Source organism: Grus americana, chromosome 5, assembly GCF_028858705.1.
Source record: "Grus americana isolate bGruAme1 chromosome 5, bGruAme1.mat, whole genome shotgun sequence".
Lineage (NCBI taxonomy): Eukaryota > Metazoa > Chordata > Aves > Gruiformes > Gruidae > Grus > Grus americana.
In genome coordinates, this window is record NC_072856.1 from 17911998 (window position 1) to 17938377 (window position 26380).

Sequence of the window (26380 nt, forward strand, 5' to 3'; positions counted from 1 at the left end):
AAGCCGCCCGCTCTGCCATCACCTAGCTCCTGGCTGATAACTCCTACCTGTCTTCTCCAAACATTTGCACCGCTGCCTGTCACCACGCAACCCCAACAGCTTTCCACTTTTGTATGTAGGGCCAGCTCGGAGGAGGGCAGAGGGACGGACCCAAGGCCTGCTGGCATTTTAGGTAGCTTTTCTATTGACTGCTGGAAGAGGCTTAACACAGACCAAAAGCATGGCCAAGCATGCAAGACAAAACTGAAGTCAAGAGCTGTGTGCTAGGCTCCTGGGTGCAAGGAAGAGGAGAAAAGCTTCTTTATTTAAAAAAAAAAAAAAAGAGAGAAAATCTATTTTTTGCAGTTTGAGAGAATAAATTGATCTGCTTTTTTAGCCCCAAAGTAACTCCTATAGCAACTTCATGAGGGAACCTCAGTCCCCACCATCTCTTACAGCCTCATACATTTGAGAAATGCAGAGATGCTGTAAGAAGCTTTTCTGCCTGAAGCAACCCTATGAGGCTTGAAACTTCAGCTCCCAGCCTGTCCTCAGCTTCTCGCACAGAGGGATGCTTAGGCACAAACCCCCAAGCTGCACCACCCCACCAGCCTGCAATAAGCATCATAGCTCCCCTGAACCTCTAAATTGACCTAATCCAGGAGTTGCTTGTCTGGCATAGAGCAGCCCTGATCTACCTGCACCGTCCCCAACACAAGCACCACAGAGGAAGCCCTGGCCACCCCAGACCAGAGCGTGGGCACCCCCTTCAAGCCCTCTTTTAAAAGGTCCCACAGCAGGGAGTGCTCAAGAGTCCAGCTGCCATCCGTCACAGCAGATAGCAGTCACAGCTATTGATGTTCCTGTGTGCTGGTGGTCCTGGGCAGCCCCGGCAGCCTCTTGGTGTCCTGAGTTTAGTGGTTATTGCAGACTGAGCGGGGCCACTGGTGTCCCTAGTTTGCCAGTCCTTGGGAGGATTTCACACACTTTCACTTTTCCAGTCTATTACACAGGTACAGCATTGTCTTATTCTTAGATATCCCAATACCACTGTCGCCTGATGTAGCTCAGGTGTGTGACTAATGCTGTTGCTGCCCATTTCTGAGGAAGGTAACATATGGTTAGGATGCTCAAACCCAGTTTCATCCAGCTTTCACTGTAGATATTAATGGCTTGATCTGACCCAAAGCTCTCAGTTTTCCTCCCCCTGCTTTTGCCCGTCTTATCTTCTTGCAGGCTGTCTCATAACTTAGCGGTTTGCTCAGAAGTTTGGCCCAAGGTTATGCAGCTGTGCAGTATCAGAGCTGGGCCTGGGATGCGTGGAGGCAGCTAAACAGCTGTGGGGGACAGCAAAGGGGAGAATTACACATAGTTGTTTGCATGGTCAGTTATAACATTTCTGCATAGACTTTTACCATCCTTATCCACTATATATGATTTTTGTAATTTCCTCTTTAAAGAAATGCAAGGCTTAGCAGTCAAGATTTGGCTATTAGGTGTAATTATCCTCCAATACTTATATATACCATCGCTCTCCAGTGTTACTTCTACTGTGGCTCAGTTATAATAGTTTACAATCCATTACACTATATCCCATTACAGAGCTTCACATACATATACTTAACCCCCAGTTCTCTCAAATTTTAACTACTCAGCTACTGACACCACTTAGTCTCCCACCTGCTTCAATCCTTCCTTTCTGTTTCCTTTCTTATTTGACCTCCCTCCTAAATTCCTCCTAAATTGCTTAAAAGGCCATGAAATCAGCAGTTCAACACTAGGACTAGCTGCTTCTCCTCAAGTTGTTCCCTCCTTGGAGGATTGTCCCGTAAATGAAGAAAACTACTGAGTTAATTCAGTTATTGTAATTTTAGAGCACTTTTTCCAAAACTTCAGCTATGATTTCCCAATCTGGGTGGATCCAGATCTTGAGCTGTAACTCTCAAGGCTCCCTTAAGAGCTGCAACAATTTTTAATTTGGGGTCTTAAGTTATTATTATTAGATTAAGTAGCTGGTGCAAGCTAGGCAAGACTAAGGCAAGTTAGGTCATGGGTTAGCGGTCTAGCCATGAAAATCTTATTGGTGACTCCAGTAAAACAGACTAAAATACAGAAAATAAAGCTCCAAACAGGCAAGATGTAACAATGAAGCCTGTACAGTTAATGCACAGCTTATAGCCTTGTTAGCAATTACAATTCCATGTTACTGGCCTGCAGGTCTCTGTTCTTCCTGTCCTTTGGTAGACTCCAGCTCTTGGGTTACTGCCCACAAATGCAGCAAGGATGCTGCAGCGACGCCAGGCTCCTGAGTAGGACTGAGCAGGGAGTCTCCATGGAGGTGTTTGCTTTCTGGTCTGGCCTCAAAACCCATAAATGTCTGAAGGTGGTCGCCTCTAGTTCTCCGAAGCACTTCACAGTCATTATCTGCCTTGTTAAATGTCTAAAATTAATACAATTTATAAAAAGACCAAAGCTATTAATATGGAGTGAAAAACCAAGTTAAAAATCCTTGCAACTGCAGGAGCCCTCAACTCCTCCGCCTTGCCTTGGAGTTTGCATTGCTGCTCCGTGACTCTGTCAGCTGTTGCTTGTTCAAGGAGCTGTAGTAAAATCTGTTGCCCTACAGAAATAGAAAATAAGCAAAACTTGAAGCATAAACCAGCCCCGTTAGTATGCAAGCATATAAACAGATCTACTGCAGCCATGCAGGAGGTAAACACCACGTGGGCTGCACCCCCTTCCTTCCGAGAGATGAGGTTGTGCTGGGGCGTGCTGCGAGTGCGGGGCTCAGGCTGAACGGGCGCTGGAGGTTCCTCTTTGGGGCATTTTCTGTGTCTGTGTTCTTGACAAAGTCATGACAGATTCCAGATTATTTTTGGCTCCCTAGGGGGACATCTGAGAAACATGAACCCATTTGTATTTACCATTGCCCTCATCTACTTAATATATTAGAGGACTTATCCTATTAGTAACATAATAAGTCCCCTTCATTTTGTCTCCCAGTCTTGTTCCTTTTTATCTGATTTCAGATACATTTCTTGGCCCCTTATTTCATAAGCCAATATGAATTGGATTCTTTCTTTCTCATTTTACCTCTTTTTCTCATGTTGCTTCTTCTACCCAAACCTTCTTTTCTTCTTTATCTTGCCATAATATTTTAGGGTCTTTGACATAGGGCCACCAAGGAATGGGCTATCCAAACAAAATATGGTAGGTTTGTAAACCAGTCCCTAACCTGTCACTACTTCTGAAAGCTACTAATATCAAGGTTGACTTTTCAGCCCATCATTTTGGATACTGTCCTACAATTTTCTTTAGTCTATTTTTAATAGTCTAACTCATTTCTTTCTACCACTCTGGAGGATTGCAGGTGGTAGGGTATATGCAGTCCTTGCTTAATCCCTGGGTTACTCATTAAGGTTCGAGTTACTTCACTTACAATTCCTCCCTGTCCCCCCCAGCTCCTCATCTCATCCTATCTCAGCTGCTGGTCCATACCTATGGACAATGTTCTTTAACAGCATTTTTACAGTTCCAGCAGCTATATTCCTTTTAGGTGGAAGAGCCTCAGCCCATCCTGGAAAGATATTAATGATGACAAAGAGATACTGATACCCTTCTTTAGTTTGTGACAGTTTATCTGGATGATTCTTTTGCAGTATTTGCCAAGGTGATTGGTTTAGCCAATGCAGTAGAGTTGGCAGCTTTCTTTTACTAGTCCACTTTTGCATCATTGCACACCTTGCACAGTTTTTATTTACATCCTCTATTTCTTGCTTCACTTGAGGCCAAATATAAATTCTTTGCACTCTTTTCAGAGTACCCTGTACTTCTTTATGTAACTTCTTATGACAGTCTAAGATAGTTTGCTCTCATTCAGGCGGCCACAGTATCCATCCTATCTTCTCTTTTAGCTGATTCCTGGTTGCGGCTGCGGTAAACAACTCTGAGTCAATTTATCTACTTGCTCACTAGATTGTTTCTAAGTATTGCTTTAAGTCTTCGCATGTGCTTTAACATCCTTTACATATATTTTATTTCTGCTGTCCCTCTAAGCTTGTAAAATAAACCTGTTTTCTTCATGGGTGTCCCATTACGTGCTTACCATTGCTTTTCTGCCTATCATGCATCCAGTATTTTATTCTATTATCAGCATAGTAGCTATCTGTAGAGAGATATTGTGTAGAGGGGTTTGTATTTTACTGACAGCCTGTAAGCTCCTTGGCATGATCCTTTCTCTAGTTTCCCCACCATTTGTTCCCTCATTCCACTAATAGCAGTATCTTGGATTATTTTTTCTCCTCGTTCAAATTTAGCACTCCTGTGAGTGCACAATACCTTTGGTTTATTACCGGTTTCCTTTAAAAGGATATCCGCATTAATACCCATTTCTTCTCTTTGTGTTTAAGAGCAGAGTATGAGTAGACAGGGGTACAACTAGACCATCGAGGGGGAAAGCCTCGAAGATGATCACAGCCTAGACTGCTTCTAACCAGGCTTTCACATGGCCAGGGAAATTTTTGTCCAGCCCCTGGAGAGAGGAGGATTCATATGCTACTGGTATCCATTTTCCTTCGCTATTTTTCTGTAACAGTATTACTCACACAGAATCAGCTCATGTTGAAATTCTTACTATGAATAATTTTCCTTTGACTGGGAATTTTAGTGCAGTGGCTTTTCAAGCAGCTTCTTTCACGTTAGATAAAGCATCATCTTGCTCTTTGTTCCAGCTCCCTTCCTGATTCTTTTTCTGTCATTTCCATAATGCTCTGCTGGTACTAGCAAAGATGGATATGCTGCCATAAGATACTAGCACAGTTATAGATATGCTGCCACAAGAAATTAAATCCTCCCAGCACTCTTCAGAGTTGGGACTGATTAGTGGGAGTCTTTATTTCACAGAAAGCTTAACCTTTCTAGCATCTATTCGTCGTCTTGTTTCACCAGTTCCAATTCCCAAGCAGTTAAGTTGGGGTTGCGTTAATTGTGCCATATTCAAATTTACTTTAAATCCCATTTGGTCTATTAATTCTAAAACTCAGCTACTTCTCTCTTGTACCTCTTCTTCTGTAGCTGCAGTGCCCCGAATATCATCCACAAAAGACAATTTATTTTCTTTGTCCCCCAGATACCATCATTCAAACACTTTCCTAATGCGAGTGTGTGCAGCAGGGCAGGTGCTTGTCCCTGTGGGAGGCAAGTAAAAGTATATTGTTTGTCTCTTAATGTGAAAGCAACTCTGTAAATTGCGTATTCCCCTGCATTTTGCCATCTGGGAGTCTGCTGTGAATCGTGGGGGTGCATTTGTGCCGCTAGCTCTCCTAATTCATCCACTGTCCAAGGAGCCTGAATCAGCCTTAGGGCTGCCGGGGCAATGGAGATACCTGTGCTCCGTTGGAAGTGGGTGGTTGGCACACAGTATCATGCCCTGCTGACATTTGAGCAGCTCCCCATCAGTTCATTAAAGACTCTCCATCTTCCTCAAGCTTATGGACTGATGTTAATGCTGCCAATCGCATCCTTGTCTTACCATTCTGCAGGGAAATTTGATTAAATGCCCATGATGGCATTATTAAATGTTCATCAAGGAGGTGCCCAATGTGCAATGACTAAAAGCTGGTGAAGCACATGCTCTAATCAACTTACTGCTTAATTCCTATATAATTCAAAATTTGAAGCAGTTTCTCTAAGTCCTACACTTCACTCTACTGTTGTGCTTTCAGTGGCTTCATATCTGCAGCTACCTGCCTTAGGGTGACTTTTTTTTTCATTTTAAGTGCTACAGCAGTTTGATCTGCCGTACCTGTCTGTCCCGGGACAGCACTTGCAGCCTTCGTGGGATATGCTGCTATTCTCAACTTCTCTTTCTTTTCCTTTTTGCCCATATCATCCTTGAAATTATCTTCCTTCAATGGCTCCCCATCCAGTTCTCTCCACTTCCTGCAGCTACAGCAGTTATTTTTAACTTTTGCATCCCAATCTGCTTTTGCAAGTGTCTAATTTTAGCTTTGCATTTACTATGATCAGGTCCCTTTTGAGCTCTCCCTTGCTCCAGGGTGAATCACTGCACTATATATGTTAATCCCTATCCTTACTTCTGCAGTTTTTCCTTCTCTTTTTCTAAATTCATCTGATTCTCTAATTGCCATTGCACCTCCTTATTGCCTTTCTGGGCCACTAGATGGTATTCCTTTTCTAAAGACAAACTTATTTCAAGTCACTTGATAGGCTCTTTTAAAACACAATTTTCGCGTTGAAGCAGCTGATACTCTGATGTTGCCTTGGCTCAGTCGGCACAAATTATTGCTGCTTCCCGTACCAGTCCCACTAATAGAGGTGGTGTATCCTCGAGTCTCCCTTAATCCGCTCTCCCGTATCGGGGAACATTTGGTCTCTATCACCCATCAGCTTCCTGTGGGCTGGAGAGGCGCCCACAGCCCCTGCTGTAATCTCTGATATTGTTGGGATTTCCTGTAGCCCTCCAGTATTCCTGTTTTTAGGCTTTTTCCTGAGTCTTTTTAGATTTTTCCCATGCTTTCAATTTCGTCTTAAGGTATCCCTTAAGTATTCTGCACAAGGCTGGTCAGATTTATAGAGCTGCCTTGGACAAGATCACTCAGAAGAAAAGACTTTGAGGATCTACACTTTCACAGCCTCCACCAAAAGATGTTATAAATTCCCTTTTCCTGACAGTGGAGCAGATTTGTAGGATTATGTGGCTGCTCAGAGCTGAGCATGAGCTCATGTCCTTTGGGGTGGGTCATGGTAGCCTTCATGCCATTTCCCCAGACCTCACCGAATGTGGCTGCAAGCTCTATAAAAAGTGACCTGGAGAAAGCCGAGGTGATGGGTCAGCCCAGGTTAAACCCTCCTGTAGATGGAGCATGGGCTGGCGAGGGAGGAAGAAAGGAGAAAAGCCTTCCTCTGAGCCAGGCCCCACCGTACCCTCTGGTATCTGCGTGTCCCAGTGCCTCGCTGAGTGGTCTCTCGCTGTTGTCGCTGCTGCTGTGGGTGGATCTGTCTGTCTGTCTGTCTCTCTGTGTAAAGAAATATGAAACAGAATTATTTTTCATTTTGGAATCGTGCTGCTGCTGACATGATATTAAGAATTAAAAAATATATATATTTCTGGTCTAGCATCCTGAGTTTGGCTCTTGCATCCTTCTGCTGTCCAGATTCAAGTTGGCCGCCTTGCCCGCGGGCAGTATGCGAATCCAATCTGGGGCGTGTTACGGCGGGAGATCCACACCTGGCGCTCATGCACAATGCTAACTCGGAGGTGGAAAATGGTCCCTTGTTTGCAGATGAGCTGATCTAAGCCTTTCTTTGCCAGGATATTACCGATTGCACAATTATGCATGGAACAGTAGTTGGGAGGTCTCTCTTAAACAGTAACAGGCTGGGGGGCTTGCCTTCCGCTGCATGCTTTCTCTCCCAGCATTTTTCACTATTTCCGTTCAGTTCCAGTAGCACTGGCCGTGTAGGAGTGCCGGTGTGTGCATGGTGCCTGGTAATGTAGTCTGGTCTGCATGTAACTAGGCTATGCAACCCCAATCCTAAATGTGTTGAACACCCTTCTAAGAGTAATTAGGGGTGGATCCTGCTTCCTTAAGCACAGGGACTATTTTAGATGACCTAAGGTGTCTGCTGCATCAAGGTGGGAGTGGCGAAAGGGATACAGGATGCCCAGGAGCTGGAATGCACCCTCCCCCCCAAGACTAGAAGAGATGCCCAAGGCCCCATAAGTGTTTCCTACTCCAGAGTTATCCTTACTTTTAAGGAAACTAATTCCAGACGCTGCTGCAAGCTTGGCTTTTTACATGAAAGCCAGACTCTTTCTCTGGTTAAATCCCTTCCAGAATCACAGACAGAGGTGTATTAATGCACTGCTGGCACAGGTCTGGACCATGCATCCAGGCACCCCAGTGCCGTCTGAGAGGGAGTTTCCTAATTTAGGACTTGTAAGGATACCCTGTATCTTCATAGTTCTCGTTAAAGTGTTACAGCTGTAATGAATTCATCTTCATTACACGCTTGGGAGGTAGAGGAGTACTCTTGTCCCTGTAAAAAGCTGACAGATAAAAGGAGGCAGAGAATCAGAGAGACTCAGACCAGGCGCAGGGCCTGAAAAGTAATTACATGCCTAAACAGCTTTGGGAAGAAACATTTAAGTGGCAGATCTGGGGCTTGAACCTCTGTCAGCCCCCTCAGGACCAAATCTTTCTTCTTGTGCTGTGACGGTACGGATCAGAAGAACTCAATTATTTACAAATCCTATAGCTGCAGGTACGTGTGCACATATGCACCGCCCCTCCCCCCGGAGACAGGAATTGATTCGGATAAGACCTGAGCTGTCATTCATACTACTAATCCAGCTCAAATCAGACTTGGGATTTTTCCCCAGGGACCAGAAAAGGTACTGCATTTTCCACTGCAAAGAATTTGTTTTCAGTTTTGCTACACTTGTTCGTTACAGTGTTTGGGAAAACACTGGGCTTTCTAGGGGAAAGATGATCTTTTTGCCCAATTTTTCTGGCATGGCTGAAAGCAGAAAGTATCTGAAATGTCTTGAAAACTGATCAGGAGATTTTTTTTGTTGTTGTTGTTTTTTGACTTTTTTAACTGAATAGAGAGGTTTGCAAAGATTAGGTAAGGGATTTAAACCCCTATGTGCCTGCACCCCAGATGTGCTACCACAGCCTTGCAGCACTATCATTGTGCAGCTGGTAGGGTTGGCGGTGGCAGGTCAATAAATGAGCATTTGGAGATTACACATTTTTCAGACTTGCAAGAGCTGTGATTCAAATGAACGAGGGTTTTCTCATGTCTCCATTAATGAATTCACTTTGACAATCTTGTACATGTTGTGTATCACCTAGGAGCAGCTGGAGCATGCGCACATGTTGACTTCTGTACTGCAAGCCTCCCAAAACCACATAAGTCCCAACAGGAATGGGACCCACCCAGACTCCTTGTGCATCCCCCAAATCCTCTCCTCCAGAACTGTAGAGGGTTTGGGTCCTGATCTAAATTTCCAGTACGCAGATTCCCAATGCAAAATACTCCCTCCAGCTCCAACCAGCCACTATCACATGTTTCTGTATGTAATATTCAGAGGTTTAGCCTGGGATGAAGCAACTGGTTTTGAAACTTAAGTGAAACACAGCTTTGAATTAGCCCTGAACAACAGTGGTACAAGACCGGACGGGCTCAGCGGTGAGCTCCAGCGCCTGATGGGGTAAAGGCCCATCCTCACTGATTTTCCTGGAGGGATAATAATGCAAAATCCATTTTTTCACTCCTGACATTAGTTCTACTTGGTCTCATTGCGATTATTTTCTCTGGGCACAGCAGGGTGAATTGATCTACAAAATATTTGCAGGGATAGTGAAGGATTAAGTATCTCACATAGATAGTTCAATGCAACAGTTGTTAGCCAGGACGGCAGAGAGAAAAACAGGGTGGGGTAAGGGAGTTGTTCATTTTCCTTCCACTAAGGTCAGCCTTAAATAACTCTCCCACCTCCCTCAGAGGCTGAGACAAGATAATAAGGACAAAAATGTCAGAGCAAAGCATGGGGCCCCTCTATTTACAGCAAAGGCCAAATCGCTAACCAACAGATCGGAGCTTGCTTTCTAAACACCGATAAGCGGCAACTTTGAATTAACAGCCCTGGTTCCTCCGCTGCCGTAAATCAGCCTGACCCTGACTACCCGCAGCACCCCAGTGCCTCCCCCGGGCCAGGGGCTCCCCGGCAGGAGGAAGGGGCTGCAGCGGCGGGCTCACCCCTCCTGGCCCCCAGAGATCCCTGTGCCTGTCTCCAACACCCCCCTGCCTCCCCCTCCCCAGCCCCCTAACACTAACAAGCCTTATCAGTAGGATTTACACCTCCTTGTCTAGGAACCTGTAGGCAAGTCTATGGACCGGTTACTGGTGTGCATCCAAATCCTTAAAGTAGCTTTAAGTGCTCAAAATGATCCACTTACACTGCAGTAATTAATGATCTCGAACCTGGGAGTCCCCATGCTCTGGCAGGGAAGATCAGAGCACTCTACAGTGGGGTCCAGCTGAATGCGAGCAGGGAGGGGATCAGCCCTTCTGCAAGTCCTTGGCACCTCCCGGCCCTGACGGAGCATCCTGGGAGTGAGGAATAACCAGCGTAGCTGGCAATAATGCCACAGAGATGGGTGACTGGGAGCAGCCGCCATTCGCTAGAGCAATGGTGGGTTGGGTTTTATTCACCGTCGGATGCTGTGTTAGGAAAGGTCCTTTGGCACAGAGCTGTGCCGGTCTGCGAAACACCAATTCCCACACGGGTGATGCTGTGGGAGTGAGGAGGAAAGAGTAAGAAATCAGAGCTCCTGTCTTGGGTCCCAACCCAGCTGGAAGCATCTGAAGTGCTAAAGCTCAGAGCACCCTGCGAAGGAGAAGAAGCAAGCAGCACTTCCAGATGGCAAGCCACATCTAGAGAAAAGTGGAGCCTCAGGGCAGTGGCACCAGGGCAGCATTAGCCAAAATCTCCAAGAGCACCCTAACAGCAAAACAGGGACTTTTAAAATAAAGTTTATTCTAGAAAATGGGGTCTCTAAGCTTCATATTTAAACTCAGCAGAAAGTAGTACAAGAATGAGTACATTGTTCCTCAAGCATTGGAAGTGGTTGAGTCACCATCCCTGGACATATTTAAAAGCTGGGTAGATATGGTACTTAGGGTTTAGCGGTGGACTTGGCAGTGCTAGGTTAACCATTGGACTTGATGACCTTAAGGGTCTGTTCCAACCTGAACGATTCGATTCTATCCTATCCTATCCTATCCTATCCTATCCTATCCTATCCTATCCTATCCTATCCTATGATTCAACGTCCTCTTACAGTATCACTTGAAGCCCCCAATTTTATCAACAGGGAAACCATGGCAGATGTCCATGGTGCACCCACAGCTGCAGAGATGAGCAGTGGCAGAAAACATAGAAGTATGTGTTTATGACCATTTGTTTTCAATTCCTGAGACCACTTTACAGCAGAAGACAAATCCAGTCTGACCCAGCAAAAACCATTCCTTCATTTTTTAGTATTTGTCTCTTTAACCCCTTGCCGCCTCAGCTGGTTATAGCACCTATTACTTTCTGCTATGTCTGCTGCTCTCTGGTGGCCTGCCCATGCTTTCCAGCATCGTGGCCAAGGACCAGATCTTCTTCTTCTTTATTTTACCAAAGGCTTCTCCAGGTCATCCATGCCTTTGTTTTCCAAGTGGTGCCTGTGATGCCGCCTGCTGTGGAAGCCATGGTGGTGGCACCATGAGACTTTAGTGCCTACAGTTGTGGACACTGGAGAAAACTCCCTGATGGACTCAATGGCCCCTCTCATAGTTGTTTCCTGAGGACCAGGTCAAGATCCTCTTTAGTTGTTCTTGTGGACCTCTACAACATGAAGGACAGATGTGGTAACGTTGCTGAAAATGTGTATTTTTGGATTGGTGCTGATCAGGCTACTTTTCCAGCACTTCTCCATTCAGTGGAAGTTATTTGTTACTTTTGTTGTTCATTACTTGTCCTCTAGCAGGGTGTCATCACCTCTTCTAATGTTTCTCTATCTACGCCAAGGATTACTTTTGGGCCATTAATAGCCACAGATTTCATCTTCTCATCATTGATAAACAAACTAATTTGTTCTGCTGCGTCTGCTAATAGCTGTGTCTAGGAACTATTAGCAGCTCTTAGGTACTATTTTCTCCTCTACCTTCTCAAAAAATATGTGGCCAGTAATATTTTAATGGGGTTAAAAGGAGCATACTTGTTTTTTCCATCTGTATTTATAACCTTGCATATGCTCTTCCCAAAGTGGATGGGAAAGATTTGGGGTGATTTACTCTAGAGATCATTCAATTTGGTCTATTTTGCTTGGGTAGCTGTATTTGTATACAGGTTTGAACCTGCAGAGGCTGGGGGCAGGGGGGCGCTTGAGCAAGACGCAGCCAAACCAATTTCCATGGTCCCAGATGGGCTGGGCTGGCGAAAGGTCAGCATTTCTCTGCCGAGAGGTGCGATGTGCTCAGGAGTGGTGACCAGAGGGTTTGGGTTGCAGGAGGCCCTTCTCAGAGCCACAGCACACCTGGGAAAATGCCCTGTCCTCTAATGAAAGCTACTGGCTCTTCAGAGTTGCCCCCTGGAGCGTCTTCTACCAGTGACCTGCATCTCCAGAGGCGCAGATGTACTCACAACCCTCTCCATTGCTAGCAGCTAACCCAAAGGTGATGGAAACTGATCGCCAACAGACCTGGTTGGTTACACTGGGCTTTAGGTTACACCCTCTGTTTTATGAATCAACCCTTTGTACTCTAAGTGGTAAGATAATGTCCCTGGCTTGGAAGAGCCTGGAAAATTGTGAAATCCTCGGTCTGGCAGGAGCATCTCCCCTGGGTCCGGTGGCTGGCGGGGCGATGGGGACAGCTCACATGCCCTGCACCCAGGCGGCCGCCAGGATTAGTTTATAGAAGCGGCTGAGATTACTTGCACCCCAGCGAGTGGCCCCCTTCTCTGCCTCCACAATGCCCCTTTTGAAGCAAGGGCATCTCTCATTGTGTGGCTCCAGATAAGCCACAGAGCCTCACCCTTTGCTAGAGCAGCGCCCTCTCCCCCTCCAGCCTACAGTGGCTGCCCCACCTACCACATATCTCTGCAGGCATTGCAGGATTTGGTTGCAAGCATTCCCATGATTAAGCACACGCCTGGGTGCCAGGTTCACCTCCCCACCCTTCGTCTCGTGCCACTGCCACTGGCGGGGCGGCCACACGCTGCCATTCCATGGGTGCTTGGACATGCCAGTGGGAGCACAGCTGCTGGAAACCACAGGGAGACGAGGAGCACTGAGGATGACAGCTTCCCCACTCTGCACCATGCCACCGGCTGCTGCTGCACCCTGCACGAGGAGTGGAGCAAAGCCTGGAGGGGGCAACTTATGGGCCCTGCGGTGTCCCCATCTCCCCATGCTGAACGAAAAGCTACACCTCTGTAGCTCAAACAGCCCATGTGCTTGACCGCATCGCCCCAGCTACACATCCCCAGCTACTAGTGGCCATACTGAGGCACCTCCCAGGGCGTGGGCACCCCAAAAGCTGCTCTTGGGGGTGCAGACCCCCCCGGGTGCCTCAGGACCGTGTTTCGGCAGGCTGCTGGCACAGCACAGGGGTGCATTGGGAGGTGGCTCCTCCTCTGGGGCTATTTGTTTCACAAGCCACCAAATTCACCCTCCAGTGAAAAGGAGGCACGCAGTCACTGCCGTGTTGCTCTCTGCTCCACTTTTGGGGCAACACATGCCCGCAGACCAGCAGAGCAGCCCCAGCAGTGGCTGCTGAGTGTTAGAGCAGCAGTGGAGATGCGGGTGGTGTTTCAGGGTCCCCGGGTGCTCTCCGAGAACTTGCTTGCCTCCAGACCTGACCTTTGCTGTCAGTAAAACTTGCACAAACTTGTAATTGTTAACTAGTTCCCCCATAGCGGGCTTGTTATTTTTTCAGGACAGGGTTCGAAAATGCTAGACATCTACAGTAGTAAAGATTTTATTGTGCTGGCAACGGACTGTAAAACTTGATTACATGACACCAGGGATTGCCTAAACCTTGTTCCCACTGATGCAACTGCTCAGGGTCGGGGGGATGTGAGTGAGGGAGGTGGCTTTGAGTCACGTCTGGAGGTGGTTTAGCACAAAGGGCAGGAGCCAGGAGCAGCCCGCTCCCACTCAGCTGCTCCTACCCTTCAGCCAAGTGAGCCCAATGTGGAGCTGAGGAGCTGGGGGGGTCACAAAAGGCACGTGTAGCGGAAATGACGGATGAGCATTTGGCCCGTCGCTGCCTAATGACATGAAAATCATGGGGAAGTTCAACCGGGAAGGAACGAGCTGAGATCTTTCTGTAGAAAAAGCTTTTCTGTTGAGAAACAGGCTCCCCTGTTGGCCCCTTCTCTCAGCTCACTGCTGACATGGGAGTTTTCCACCTAAGACAAAACTTCCTGCAGTTTATATCCATTTTATATCCGTTTATATCACTGCTAGTATTTTTCGTATTCCAAAGGACCATTTATGGTAAGAAATTATGATTTCCAATAAATAATCAAAGTGATCATATTTTGGAAGGGAAAAAAAAAAACATAGTAGGAAACTTTTGCAAAAAAAATTGGCCCGTACTGCACTTTGAGCCAGTGTGCTATCTTTTTTCCTTCCAATAAAATTTGTGGCTTATTTCTGCACCCAAACTACAGCAGGCCAGGAGGGATTCCTGAACACTCCGGTACAGTCAGCCCTTCCCCTGCTGGGGCATGCTGCAGAAATACCACAAGCTTTTCAAAGATACCTCCAGGATTTGGTTAGCCAAGAGTAAGAGAAGCAACAGACTAATAATGTGGCACTTCTAACACAAAATGAAATAGCTCAGTGGGGTAAGCTCTGGGGAAGGGGGAAGCCCAGCAGGAAAGCTACCCAGAAGGGAGAAGATAGTGGATAGAGAAGCTTCCTTACAAAGTCCCACTGTTAATAAAACATGAGTTCAGGTGAGTTCAGGTAATGCTCAAAAGTGCAAGAAGGCAAATCCTAAATGGCAAATCTCAGTGTGTGATTAACCTGGGGAACACCCTGCTCCGGAGCCTTTCCAATGCGACCACTGGCCTGAGGTCCATTGGACCTCCACGCAGTGTGGTGACCACAGGAAAATGACTGCTAAGGGGATCTGTAGGGTAATTCTACAAGTTGTCCCCTTCGTGTGAGATGCCGCGTGGGGGCTGCTTGCTCTGGAGTAAGTGTGAGTGGCACAAGGCTTCTTCTCCTGGCTTTGAAAACCTACTTCAAATGGGCTGAAATGCCAGGTTTTATCCTGTGTAGCTGCTAATTTCCCATATTCTCCCGGTAGAAAGAAGGTCTGAGTAAGTGAATTCCCTGTACTCATATCTTGCTGAAACCTGAGACCCTCTTCATGAGTATACCACTAGGTCATTCAAGTACATCCAATATCTTTTTTGAGGGGAAGGGAGACAGAGATAGTGTTACACATTGTGCAGAAATGCTATTAACTGTAGTTGAGCATCACAACTTGGATTTATTAGCAGGAGGCCGAGAGACTTACATGGCAAGGGATGTAACTGATAACCTTGTCTCGCATCCATTTGAGCAAATGAGTCCCTTCCCTGTATGCTCATCAGAGATTTAGCACTTCTCTCGAGCCTTTTTGCAATCGCAGTCATTTAGCAAATATATGATACTTCACACTTAAAGTCGTGACAGGGTCATGGGACTTCCTATCTCCTAGATGCTGATGGATGGAACTGCTTTGGCTACTCAAGAAATCAAGGGTCTGGTTCGAGTCTCAAGGCATTCTGCTGATTTTCGTGAACTTGCTTCCAATTTATACTGTGCACGGAGGATCAAGCTTGTACTAAGTTGAAAAAGCAGCAGAGTTCAAACAGATGAAAGTCTCCTTTTCAGTGGTGCTGAGCACTTGTAGTCTCAAAATTTAGAGTAATGGGAAGTTTGAAGATCATTTCATCCCCAGTAATTGAAATAGTAGGCCTTTTCAGGCAGGAAAAAACACAAAAATCTATACTTTAAGCAGAAAAAGGTACAAGCATGCTATCCAGAGGTAGCCAAAAAATGGGAAATGTTGTGAAAGAGCGAGCGAGCTAGATCTGTTGCCCAAATCAGACCCATGAAAGCTAGTGGAACACTCCTGGCCCATCATCTCCTATTAAAAGCAAACTTACCAGCCAGAGTGGACATAATCAGCTATCTCCTGGTTTTCACTGGGATTTACCAATGTTTCTTGCTTTTGAAGATTTGCACAATTTCTGCACAATTTCAGGCAGAGTCCCAGGAAGAAGACCTGAGGTGCTCAGAGCTCTCACCTGCAAATGGCAGAGGCTGAGTCTCTGCTCTGCTTAATCCCAAGCAGAAATTTGAAGGGGCACGTGGCAGGTGAAGGAGGGGACCTGCCTTTCAGTGGGCGAAGGGGGAAAGTCTTATTTTTTCACATACAAAATTTCAAATGCTCTAACTCTGGTCCCACACTGAGCTAGAACGGCCATCCAAGGTCTCCTGCAAAATGCAGATGATATTCCTCCCCCAGCCCAAGCTGTGGACACGTGTCTCTTGCTGTGCACTGCATGGCCAGCAAGTGGGGCCACAGACAGGCTCAGCGCAATAATGTGTTTTCCTTCCTCTAACACCTGACGGTAGCATGGTCTCACGACAACTTGGTCCCATTGCTGCATACTTTCCAACGTGATATTAATCAAACAGATTAACATGTTTGCCTTTAATTTTACATTTCAGAAACAGCTGTTGAGCCACCTCAATGCCAGCAGTGCTTATTGCCAGCATTAGTGTCATTAGCAATCATTGCAGCTGTAATAGCATCATTATCTCCTGCTAAAAGGGTCACTGATGGCTCAGGACAGAGCTTCAGGGAAGCAAAAACAGGTCGGGATGAAATGAGATGGAAACTGCAAACTGTTGCTTCTATCTTAACTTGCATAAAGACCTGTTGATGCTACCTAGAAGGATATTAATGTGCACAAGCAGCAAAAATTTTGACTGGAGTGTCATCGAGGAGGTGGGCCTTGCGCTAGCTCTTGTGTGACTTGGGCTAATGTGTGGCATATAAATATGGGAAAGAGAGAATGGAGATATTACTACCAACCAAGCAGTCTTCATCTCTCAGAGCAAACTTCTCTCCATCTCTTGCTGCCACTTCTTTGGGTAAGTCTGATTGCTGCCCTATTAGCTTCTACCTGTTTTGCAAAGCTGTTTTCTTAAGTTGATGTAGCTGGTGGTGACAAGTCCTGGCTCGCTAGTCCAAGAAAATGAAGTCTCCTCAGGTCTTGTGCTGGTTTTGGGCCATCATTGTAAATAACAGCCCCTTTCTGACTTGGCTGAGAGGGTTTTTCCTCTGAAGGGGTCTGCTGATCTCGGCTTTTCTGGGCACATATACTACAGGGCTCAGTGGGACGGTTCTTCCAGTCTAGTATGGCCTTTTGGGGGAAGACAGCAGGGAGGCAAGGACTGATGTGAGCATGTGGATGGAGGTGGACTTCTGGTTATAATCATTAGTCATCTACTGTGACTTGTAAAGCCTGATGCAGAAAGCTGTCCTTGCCTGTCAAGCTAGGACATCTTTAGAAGGTCCATGTGCTACTTTGGTCTTATTTTCATGCCAAAGGAGCTAAAGAAAATAAGATGCTTGATGACAACCTATTTGTCCCTCCTAGACCTCCATGTATCTCCTCTGCCTCTCAACCCTAGGCCTCACCCTGCTCACCATGGCTCTCTGGATTCGATCACTGCCTCTCTTGGCCCTTCTCGCTCTTTCCGGCCCTGGGACCAGCCAGGCGGCTGCCAACCAGCACCTCTGCGGCTCCCACTTGGTGGAGGCTCTCTACCTGGTATGTGGAGAACGGGGCTTCTTCTACTCCCCCAAAGCCCGACGGGATGTTGAGCGGCCTCTAGGTAAGTCAGGCTGACCTTGAACACAGTCATATGCTATGCAATGCAAAAGGCAACAATCGCCTGTCTTTGACCGTGACACCAGGAATGTCCTTGATGGGGAATGCCAGGAATACCTTTAACATACCAACAGCATCACATTGCCAATGAAAAACTTTTCAGGTAGAAAAGGCAGATGGGAGGGCAGGGAGGGAAAGAGGATTTATGAGGCAAAAGGAATTGTGGCTGAAAGCTCAAACTTGTCTATTTCTTCCTGTGGCCATTACACCAGCCTGGGAGTATTCATAGAAAATAAAGGTGGAAGGAACCCAGGAAGCCTCCTTCTGCCCCAAGACAGACTCAGTTGTCCCCATCCTATTCCTGACCCATGATTGTCTAGGATGTTCATAAAAACCTCCAGTGAGGAAGCTTCTTCTGCCTTCTGAAACTGCCTGTTTCCATGCCCAACTGACCTTCTTCTTGAGTGTTTCTTCCCAATATCTAACCTGAACATTCCTTGCTGTAAATTATTTCTTGTCTTCATAGTGCACATGGGGAAGAGTCTACTCCTTTCTTCTTTATGGCTGTTTTTCAAAATATTTGCAGACTGTTCCCATGTCTAGTTTTAACCTGCTTTCAGCTAAATCCCCTCTACACCCCTCCACTACCTTCTTAGGTCATATTTTCTAAATCTCTGTCCATGCAAATTGTTCTGCATTTGGTCCACATCCTCACTGACTGGTGGTGCCTGGAGAAGCACACAGGACCCCAGCTGAGGCCATGCCAGTGCCAAGTAGAGTGAGCAAACTAGAAGAATGATATTGCATGTTTTTCACACCATGTTCCTGCCTACATAGGCGGTTTGCCTTTTTCAAAGCAGCACTGCACTGTTGATTGATAGTGATCACTGTCGCCCTTGGATGACTTGGCCCTCCCTTGGGTGGATCAGCACTCTTTGAAGGACTGCTACCACAGTCAAACCCTTGACCTCAATGCACAACACGGTTTTGCTACCTACCTTGACCATCTTTGCCATTCCTTAATGAACAGAGTCCCATCTTTTCAGTGTTTCTGTAGTTTCAAAGGTAATTTTTAGTACTAATCTTGCCCTTCAAGAGGCTTGCAATTGCCACAGCTTTATATCATCTCTTTTTTTCATGGTGGTGAAATGCTAGTGGAGCTGCTTTGGTTCCCCTCCTTAGGACTCCTGGACTACTGATGAGTGCGAGGACCAGGAGGCAGGTAGAGATGACAGCCCTACCTGCACACCCTCCATGCCGGGTCACTGCCCCAGTCCAGCGCTTTGTGTCTGCATGGCAGTGCAGGGGGGATGAGGCAGTCCGGAGAGCTGCCCTTCAACATGGTGTTTGTACCTAGATGGGGCTAGGACCTGTAATACTCCAGCTATAATGCAAGCATGATGTCTCTCCTGGAGATAGGTACCTGCAGTTCCTCTCAGCTTTAGCTCCTCTATGAATCCAGAAAGTACACTCTTTCTTCTGTCTTCCAAGCTACTAATAGAGACTTTGATTAGATGCAGAAGAGACCCCTGCCAAATCCCAGTCATTTCAACCCTCTCATTTCAAGATGGACCATTACTTAACCTCCCCTGACTATGTTACGCCTCTCCCACCAGTTATCCTCCCATCACTCGCTGGTTTCATTTGTATCCAATTCCTGCTCCTTCCTCCTATCTCCTTCTCTGGAGATATTCTAAACCTGCCTGGATACGATCCTGTGCAACCTGCTCTAGATGAACCTGCTTTAGCAGGGGGTTGGACTAGATGATCTCCAGGGGTCCCTTCCAACCCCTACCATTCTGTGATTCTGTGTGTGCAGCCATCCTGTGAAACAGTTTAAAGGTCTTTGGAAGGTGAAGCAAGGTAATGTCATAGCAGAGGGTTTGCCATGATTTATTTTTAATTTAGTTGCTCCCTTCTCTGATGATTTATTTCTGAAGACCAACACGAATAGGTTAGAAGTTTTGTTAGCCACTTCCCTAAATACTGTATTGAGAATTTCATCAGTGCCACCAGTTTGAAAGTATCTGAGGACTTTCTATCTCTTGTTCCAGGGTTTTTTTGCCTAAGCCACCACCTCTTTGTCACACAAGCTATTTGTGTTTACAGTCTGCTCACAGCTGTCTTGAAGGATGAAGACAAGTAAATCACAAAACATTTACAAGCTATTTCCTCTTCTACTTATTGTTGGACTAAACCTTTCCTAATTTTTCCTCCTAGAACACTAGCATAATGATATCTTGTTACTCTTGTGCCTCGTTCATTGCATCACGCTTTGGGGACTTGGGGATTTTGCATCTCATGCTGTACTTTCATATTGCCCTAGAAACCTCATCTCATTCTCGCTTTCCAGGCATTTTCTTTTTCTTGTTAGGGCCTCTATTCTTCGTACAGGAAAAATCATTGTTTTATTTGCCATTTTCTGTATTTTCGTTGGGCAACTAAAACCTGAATATTTATGTCCACAAGTTTTCAAGTTCCCACCAGCAAACAAGACGTTCTGCAGAGTTTTGTCTGTGTCCAAATGCCCCAATTCATCATTCCTTCTAAAAACTCATCCCCAGCTGTGAACACGGACACACACGAACGCTTTCGTCATCAGCTTGAGGCTCTATCCAGGCAGCCAACAGGAGCAGACTGTTCAGGACCAGCTGGGAAATGCATCCAGCCCCAGGACAATCCCAGTTGTTGCCCCTTGCAATCCCACGGACATCCCAGTTATTTGGCCAGGCTCCCAGAAGAGTGGGTAACTGCTTGAAGGGGGCTGCAGTCCCAAGCCTCATCTCTCTGGAGCAGACCAGCCCATTTTATTATCTTATTTACAAGCTGCTCGACCCCAGGGAGCGTGCAGGGTTTCTCTTCTTCTCCACATGCCTGCCCCAATAAAGCCCCTGTATCCCCCTGTCCCTCACACTCCTGATATCTACTCAGCTTGGCTCCTTCTAAGCACCATAGGATTATTTTGGGAGAGGAAACACAGACCCTGAAAGGTGCTACAAGCCCCATCAACCCAGCGAAACCTTTGCAACTTCCTCCCCATTTTCCAGCCAACTCTGGCTTAAAAATCTGGTGTCTGCAAAGGGGGGATCTCTGCAGGGCTCAGCAGCCAGGGATGATGCTGTGTGATGTCTCACGGTTTATCTTTTTGTTCCCTGGCAGTGAGCAGTCCCTTGCATGGTGAGGTAGGAGAGCTGCCCTTCCAGCAGGAGGAGTTTGAGAAAGTGAAGCGAGGAATCGTTGAGCAATGCTGCCACAACACCTGCTCCCTCTACCAACTGGAAAACTACTGCAACTAGCAGCAAGGCCAGCGGCAGGGAGCTCGTGGGCCACGGGCAGAAACACGCACTTACGCTACTGCACCTTCAAAGCAATTGAATAAACGTTGTGGATCTATTCAAAGGACTGCGCTGGTTCATGCATCCATGTCTTGGGGAGGGGGCACTGATGATTGCTTTAGGGTGTTGTTGTCTGTGCTTGGGTAAGGCAGTTTTAAGAGGTCCTGAAGCCACCCATCACATCACATCACACTATCCTTCTGCTGTCCAAATGAACTCCCTGGGAGGGAGGGGGATTACACAGAGCATATACACAGAGCACCCAGTAACCCCAGTGCCTGGGGTGCAAGGAGGAGAGGGCAGAGAGGTTTGAATGAGATTTCTCTTTCCAGGGAAACATTACAGGGGAATATCTGTGGCAATGTCATGCTGATCAGCTTCCTGCAGTTCACAGCCCAAATATAGCAAGGCAGCTGGGAGACTGAACTTCCTCAGCTGCGTAATGGAAACAATTCAGATTAAGCAAAGAATTAAGTAACCTATTAATTGTACCCAGAAAAATCATGGATGACCACCATGACTAATTTAGAAAGCGTGTCCAGTTCCCCCTTCTGCTTGGTGAAGGCCCAGGCAGAGTTCTTGCTGTGGGACGTGTAGGACAAGTATTCGACAAACCATGTGTGTGTGCAGAAAGCAGATTTCATCCAAAAAGGAGTTTCAAGTGTATCGGCCAAGAGCTGTGCATTTCAGGGCAGCATCCCTGCTCCTGTTTCTGCAAACCTCTTTCTTGCCCCAAAATCACCACTTTTTGGGAGGAAAAGCTGCCATGGCAATGCCAGCTGGCTTGGGTGGCAGGAAGCATGGGGAAGGGTCATGTCCCCTCTGCTGAAGGACTCCCATGCCAGCGTAGTGGAAGCCATGCAGGAGGTGCTCATGGGACGGGTGCAGCCTGGCAGAGGTGGCAGCAGTGGCTGGGTCTGCATTTTGCTGGTGGCAGATTTTGAAAGCTGATCTGAGAGGAGGCTGTGGTTTTAACAGCCTCTTTTCCCAAACCAGATCTGACTGCCTCCATCGGAGCCGTGCAGATGGAAGCTGCCATCTCATCCCTGCCAGGATTTGTTGCTCTCGTTCCTATGATGACCACAAAACTGGCAAAACCACTGCAAACTGAAGGGCTGGAAGAGCAGCTGGAGGAGCTGCTGAGAAGAGGACACAGCCATAAAATAGGAAATCAGGAAGCACCAGTGATTCCCCATGGTGACCTTCCATATGGGCTTCCTTGAAGCATCCAAGAGCCTGTGACAGGGGCCCCCTCCTGCAGCTGCCACACCAGTGCTCCTCTGGTGGTGCAGCTCCCCCCAACCAGCCTTCCATCCCTCTCCATTACCCCTTCCTCTGGGTCCCACTGAATATTCTCAGCAGCAGAACTTGCAGCTGTGAGAGGCAGCCTTGAGCCAAAATCTTGTCGTTCTGAAGGTATGGCAAGACGTTTGCTGTTTCTGAGCTACTTGGCGCCCACTAAACCTCACAGCATTTAGCTTTGGTGGTTTCTGTAAGGTACTCCTTAGAAACAATTCTCCTACCTGTCCTGGTGCCCCATGAGATCAGGACTGGTGTTACTGCAGTAAAAATAGCAGAGCTATTGCTCATGGTAAGGCCACCATCGTATTCAGGCATGCAATGCAGTTCCAGCAATCCCATACATCCATCTGCCCCAAGGTGATGCCACCCTGAGTCCAAAGGAAGAGGTGAGATGCTGCCACTGTGTCCACCTGTATGGTCTGGAGGGAAAGCACATCCAAGAGAAGTGCTCCCCTCCACAGCTGAAAGCCCAAGGCTTGTTTGAGACATCTTGCATTTCAGCGATAGCCTACACATGTTCAGCACTCAAGGGACCAGCAGTCACTTTCAGCAAGGTCAAGGCCCTGCAACAGAGCATGGTGGTTCCTGCATCCAGCCCAGAGCTGTTTATCTGCTGGCACTCCTGCCCCGGCAGTGATGCCTGGGCGAGGACAGCTCTTCAGAGATGCCCGGCTTGTTTCCTACCCTCTGCCATTGTTTGGTTTGCTCGTTTGTTTGTTTGCTTTTTCTGAATGCTCTCAATTAAGACTGGTTGGGAAATTGCAAATGCCACGTTTTTTGCTGGAAAAAGTTGATTCATCAAAACCAGCACTTCCCACAGGACCGGACTGGTTTTAGCAAGGCAGGATTTGAAGGGATGAAGGGACACGGGAAGTTCAGGTGCTCACTCTGCGGGCGTCAGAGTGGGGATTTCATCCTCTGTGCCTGATTGCCCAAGACCAGTGCTAACCGCCAGGCTCTGGGCTACCCCAGGGTGGACTCGTCTCCTTCTGCTGAAAAATCCCAGGAGGTTTCAGCAAACACAGAGTAGGAACTGTTTTGAAATCTTAAGATGGGGCAGGACCATCCTCTCCTACCCAGCTCGAGATGCAGTCTGATATTTTCTTGGTAGGTTTGGATGTTAGGTGAGATAGGGGTCTGGACACACTGGGGGCCCAGCTGGTGGATTACCTGGGGCTGGAGCAGAAGAGAGAAGGATGTAAAGCAGAAAGGGGTCATGATGGCCATTCCTTACATTGCCTTTGTGCCTGCCGGGAAGAGGAGACAGTAGGTCCCTTGGTGGAGAAAGGAGGAGGAGGGAGTGGTGACCACCTAGGGTTGGGAAGGCAGGGATGGCCCCACATCTGTCTTGGGGAACCAGGCAGTCTGAGCTCTCTGCAAAGCACATGCAGCTGCTGTTGCACCTTTTTTCCCCAAAGCAAGAGCTGTCCTGGAGGCATACAGCATATGGTGAGCCACGCTGCTCTCTGGGACATGCAGGAGAAAATACTGTATCAATTTAAAAGCTATAGAAAACCTTAAAAAAACCCCAACAAACGGCCTTTATGAATACATTTTTCTTTCCAGAACTGAAAATAACATCAAGGGCTCAGACAGGGCCAGCTCTTCTCTTTTTAAAAGCCGCAGTAAGGTGAAGGCCAAAGGAGAACAAAGGTACTTTTCCCCCTTTTTTCTGGGACCCCAGGGAAGGAAGCCTGAAGGCAACCCTATGCACTTTCCATGCTGGAGCACACCGCTCCTCGGCTTGCAAACGTGATGCTGCCAGCTCACTGATCCTGCGCTGCGACAGAGCTGGCAGCGTTAGCCTCCTACCCCACCCAAACCTGAGGATGGGCAACAGCCCAGGATGTCCTTAAATATGGTCCAGGGTGGCATTTCTTTGCAAGGCTCCCCTCAAATCCCTGTGCACTCGCACAGGCCGTTCCCTGCTCTCAGATATGCTTGGGAGATGCCAGATCTTTTGAATTCCTGCAGGAGAAGTGACTCAGGGACAGGGAATGCTGCATCCATTGACCTCCCTCCCCACTCCCCCTCCTGACTGGCTTTGCATTGTGATCTTTGGGAAGCAAATGCATCCAACCCCCTTTATTCTGACTCAGCAGTTGCTTTGAAGTGATTTTTGCGGTAGCGGTGGGGCATCATGCCCGGCTAAAATATCTTGGCTCTGCTACTCTTGCAACAAACTTCCAAAGGTCTCATGCTAGCGGTGGAGGGCAATTTGAAGAGAATGCAAATAAAGGTTTCAGTTCATTCATGCTGCTTGAATAGAGAATTGAAAGCTGAGCCGCAGAGGGGATTGCAAGACAAATTCTTTGGGCTGCCGAGTTGTTAACACTGCCTAGAAAAGAAAGGACCAAAGTTGCCCCTGTTTCCTGTGTGCGTAAGCCCTTACCCAAAAGGGCTTCATTCCGGTTTTGAGGAAAGGGGAGCGATGTGCATAGGAAAGGGAATGGAGGGGAGATGCTGTGGGGCACCAACTGGTGGGGTCTGCAGTGGCTGGGTGACAGACCATGTCTCCAGGTTGCTGGATGGGCTGCGCTGCTCCAGCTTATCTGGAGAGGAAGGGAAGGCTGCCACTTTCCCAGAGCTAATCCAACTGTATTATTTCCTTTTCCGGGAAGCCATAGATAGAAGAATGCTGTCTATTACTCTTGCAACTCATAGATTTACTCTATATAAGACATATCCAGACTATACTCTGTGATTTACTTTTTTTTAACTGTCTTACCAGCTTTTTAGGAAATTCTAAACCTGCTTACAGCCTTATCTGCAGCGTGATTCCTTAATAACTGACTTGCAGCAATGACTTGAGTTGGAAAGCATGCACTGAGCAGATTCAGTGTCAACACCCCAAATTCCCTCTGATTTACACCAACCTCACCAAAGACACCTATTTTGAACAAAAAATAGCCCTTCTTCCTTCTCCTTTCACCCTGGGCAGGAAGAAAGCTTTAGGTCAGGCTATAAATTGATCTGGAAAGTCATTGCCAGTGCATTGTCTCTGGGTGAATTATTCCTGAGTGCGGCAGGGAGGAAGGAGGCTGTTTTTTTCCGAGCCCAATGCCAGGCTGGCTCTTGCATCCCCCCCCCAGTTCTGTTGGGCAGAGCAGGAGCGAGCAGACCTGGGACAATAACGGGAAGCGAAGCAAGCCCATAGGAGCGCACAAGGAAATGATGCGAACCTTAATCCTTTCCCTCCATCCCCAGACGGCTTCAGGACTGGTGGCCGGAGGTTGAGGAAGCATTTGGGCTCCTCCGAAATCCTTTCTGTTATTGAAAGACCTGGCCAAAATATCAAAATATGGTACTTTTTTTTTCCTGCCTGGTAAATGCCAGGATTTCCAGGATGCATGTGGCTGCTCACAGTGAAATTTCCCACAAAATGTTTTCAGATTTTGGAAGAAAATGGATAACGGAAATAAATTTAGCTTTTGATTTCCAGGCTGTTGTCATTTGGGCTTTGTAATGCTGGATTTTGGAGGCGGGGGTATTTTACAGAACTGCCAACCTCTGAAATGTAACTTTTTGTCGGAAAATAACACAGCTTCCTCTTTTCTAATCAGAAAACGGAAAATCAAATATAAATGACACCACCCACCCTACATTGACGATAAACCATTCTGTGGAAGTTTCAATGGAAAAATTTCTACCCTTTTTTCCACTTATCAGAAACCTCCTCCACTTTGGAGGCTGGGACCCAGCAGGGTCCTGTCTCTGCAGACATGCCTGCCAGCAGATCTTGCACACCCAAGTTTCCAGCTTTTCCTACTTGGTATGGGAATGTTTGGGGGGATTTTTAAAACTTATCCCCAATAAATGCCGTCTTGGCCCCTGGGTTTCTGCTGATTTCAGTGATGAGAGAGAAATCTTGCTGAAACAGTTTGAGACCTGACCCAAGCCTAGTTAAAAGCACACCCAGGGTGCAAACCGCAGTGTGGTCCTCTCCTGCCTCTGAATTTGTTTTTTCAGTCACTTTTTAAATGTCTGCAAGCTAAACCTGGCCACATTTTTCCAAATGCTGACACCTTGTCCTGAAATAATGAATTCCAACCCCAAACGAGGAAAAAACCTAACCTCACAAAATTCTGATGAAATGTAGATAGGTTATTTTTCAGACCTCATCCCAGTGCAGGTGTTACAAGGCAGGTATCCAAAGTGCCTCCCTGTGCACCCATGTCCATTTTGGCTCACTGAAGCATGGGTGCTTTTCGGCAGTGAGGAAGCAGTAGCAGGAAGGGGATGAGGTTGCCCTCTGGCTCATGCAGCTGGGGCGGGGAGGGGGCAT

General features: G+C 47.1%; 1 protein-coding gene and 1 long non-coding RNA gene across 2 annotated transcripts in view; one reads left to right on the top strand and one right to left on the bottom strand.

Annotated features, from left to right (window-relative positions):
• Nucleotides 1-21: 21 nt before the first annotated feature.
• The window catches only part of LOC129206990 (uncharacterized), a 36471-nt gene continuing 10112 nt past the window's right edge, over nucleotides 22-26380 (bottom strand). Inside the window, exons 2-3 of the long non-coding RNA XR_008577338.1 lie at nucleotides 6925-7012; nucleotides 22-2599 (exon numbers count right to left, since the gene is read on the bottom strand). This is a non-coding gene — a long non-coding RNA (uncharacterized LOC129206990). The remainder of the gene's footprint in view (nucleotides 2600-6924; nucleotides 7013-26380) is intronic.
• INS (insulin) lies at nucleotides 16637-20857 on the top strand. The gene is made up of 3 exons (XM_054827255.1): nucleotides 16637-16715; nucleotides 17259-17462; nucleotides 20618-20857. The coding sequence occupies exons 1-3, from the start codon at nucleotides 16637-16639 to the stop codon at nucleotides 20752-20754; spliced, it is 420 nt and encodes a 139-aa protein (XP_054683230.1). The 3' UTR covers nucleotides 20755-20857.

What these genes read in the sequence shown, in the direction of transcription:
- INS (XM_054827255.1), top strand. Translation starts at nt 16,637, where the DNA reads ATGGAGATATTACTACCAACCAAGCAGTCTTCATCTCTCAGAGCAAAC. An exon ending in TCTTGCTGCCACTTCTTTGG is followed by an intron (nt 16,716 to 17,258) that starts GTAAGTCTGATT and finishes TCTCAACCCTAG; the next exon opens with GCCTCACCCTGCTCACCATG. An exon ending in GGATGTTGAGCGGCCTCTAG is followed by an intron (nt 17,463 to 20,617) that starts GTAAGTCAGGCT and finishes GTTCCCTGGCAG; the next exon opens with TGAGCAGTCCCTTGCATGGT.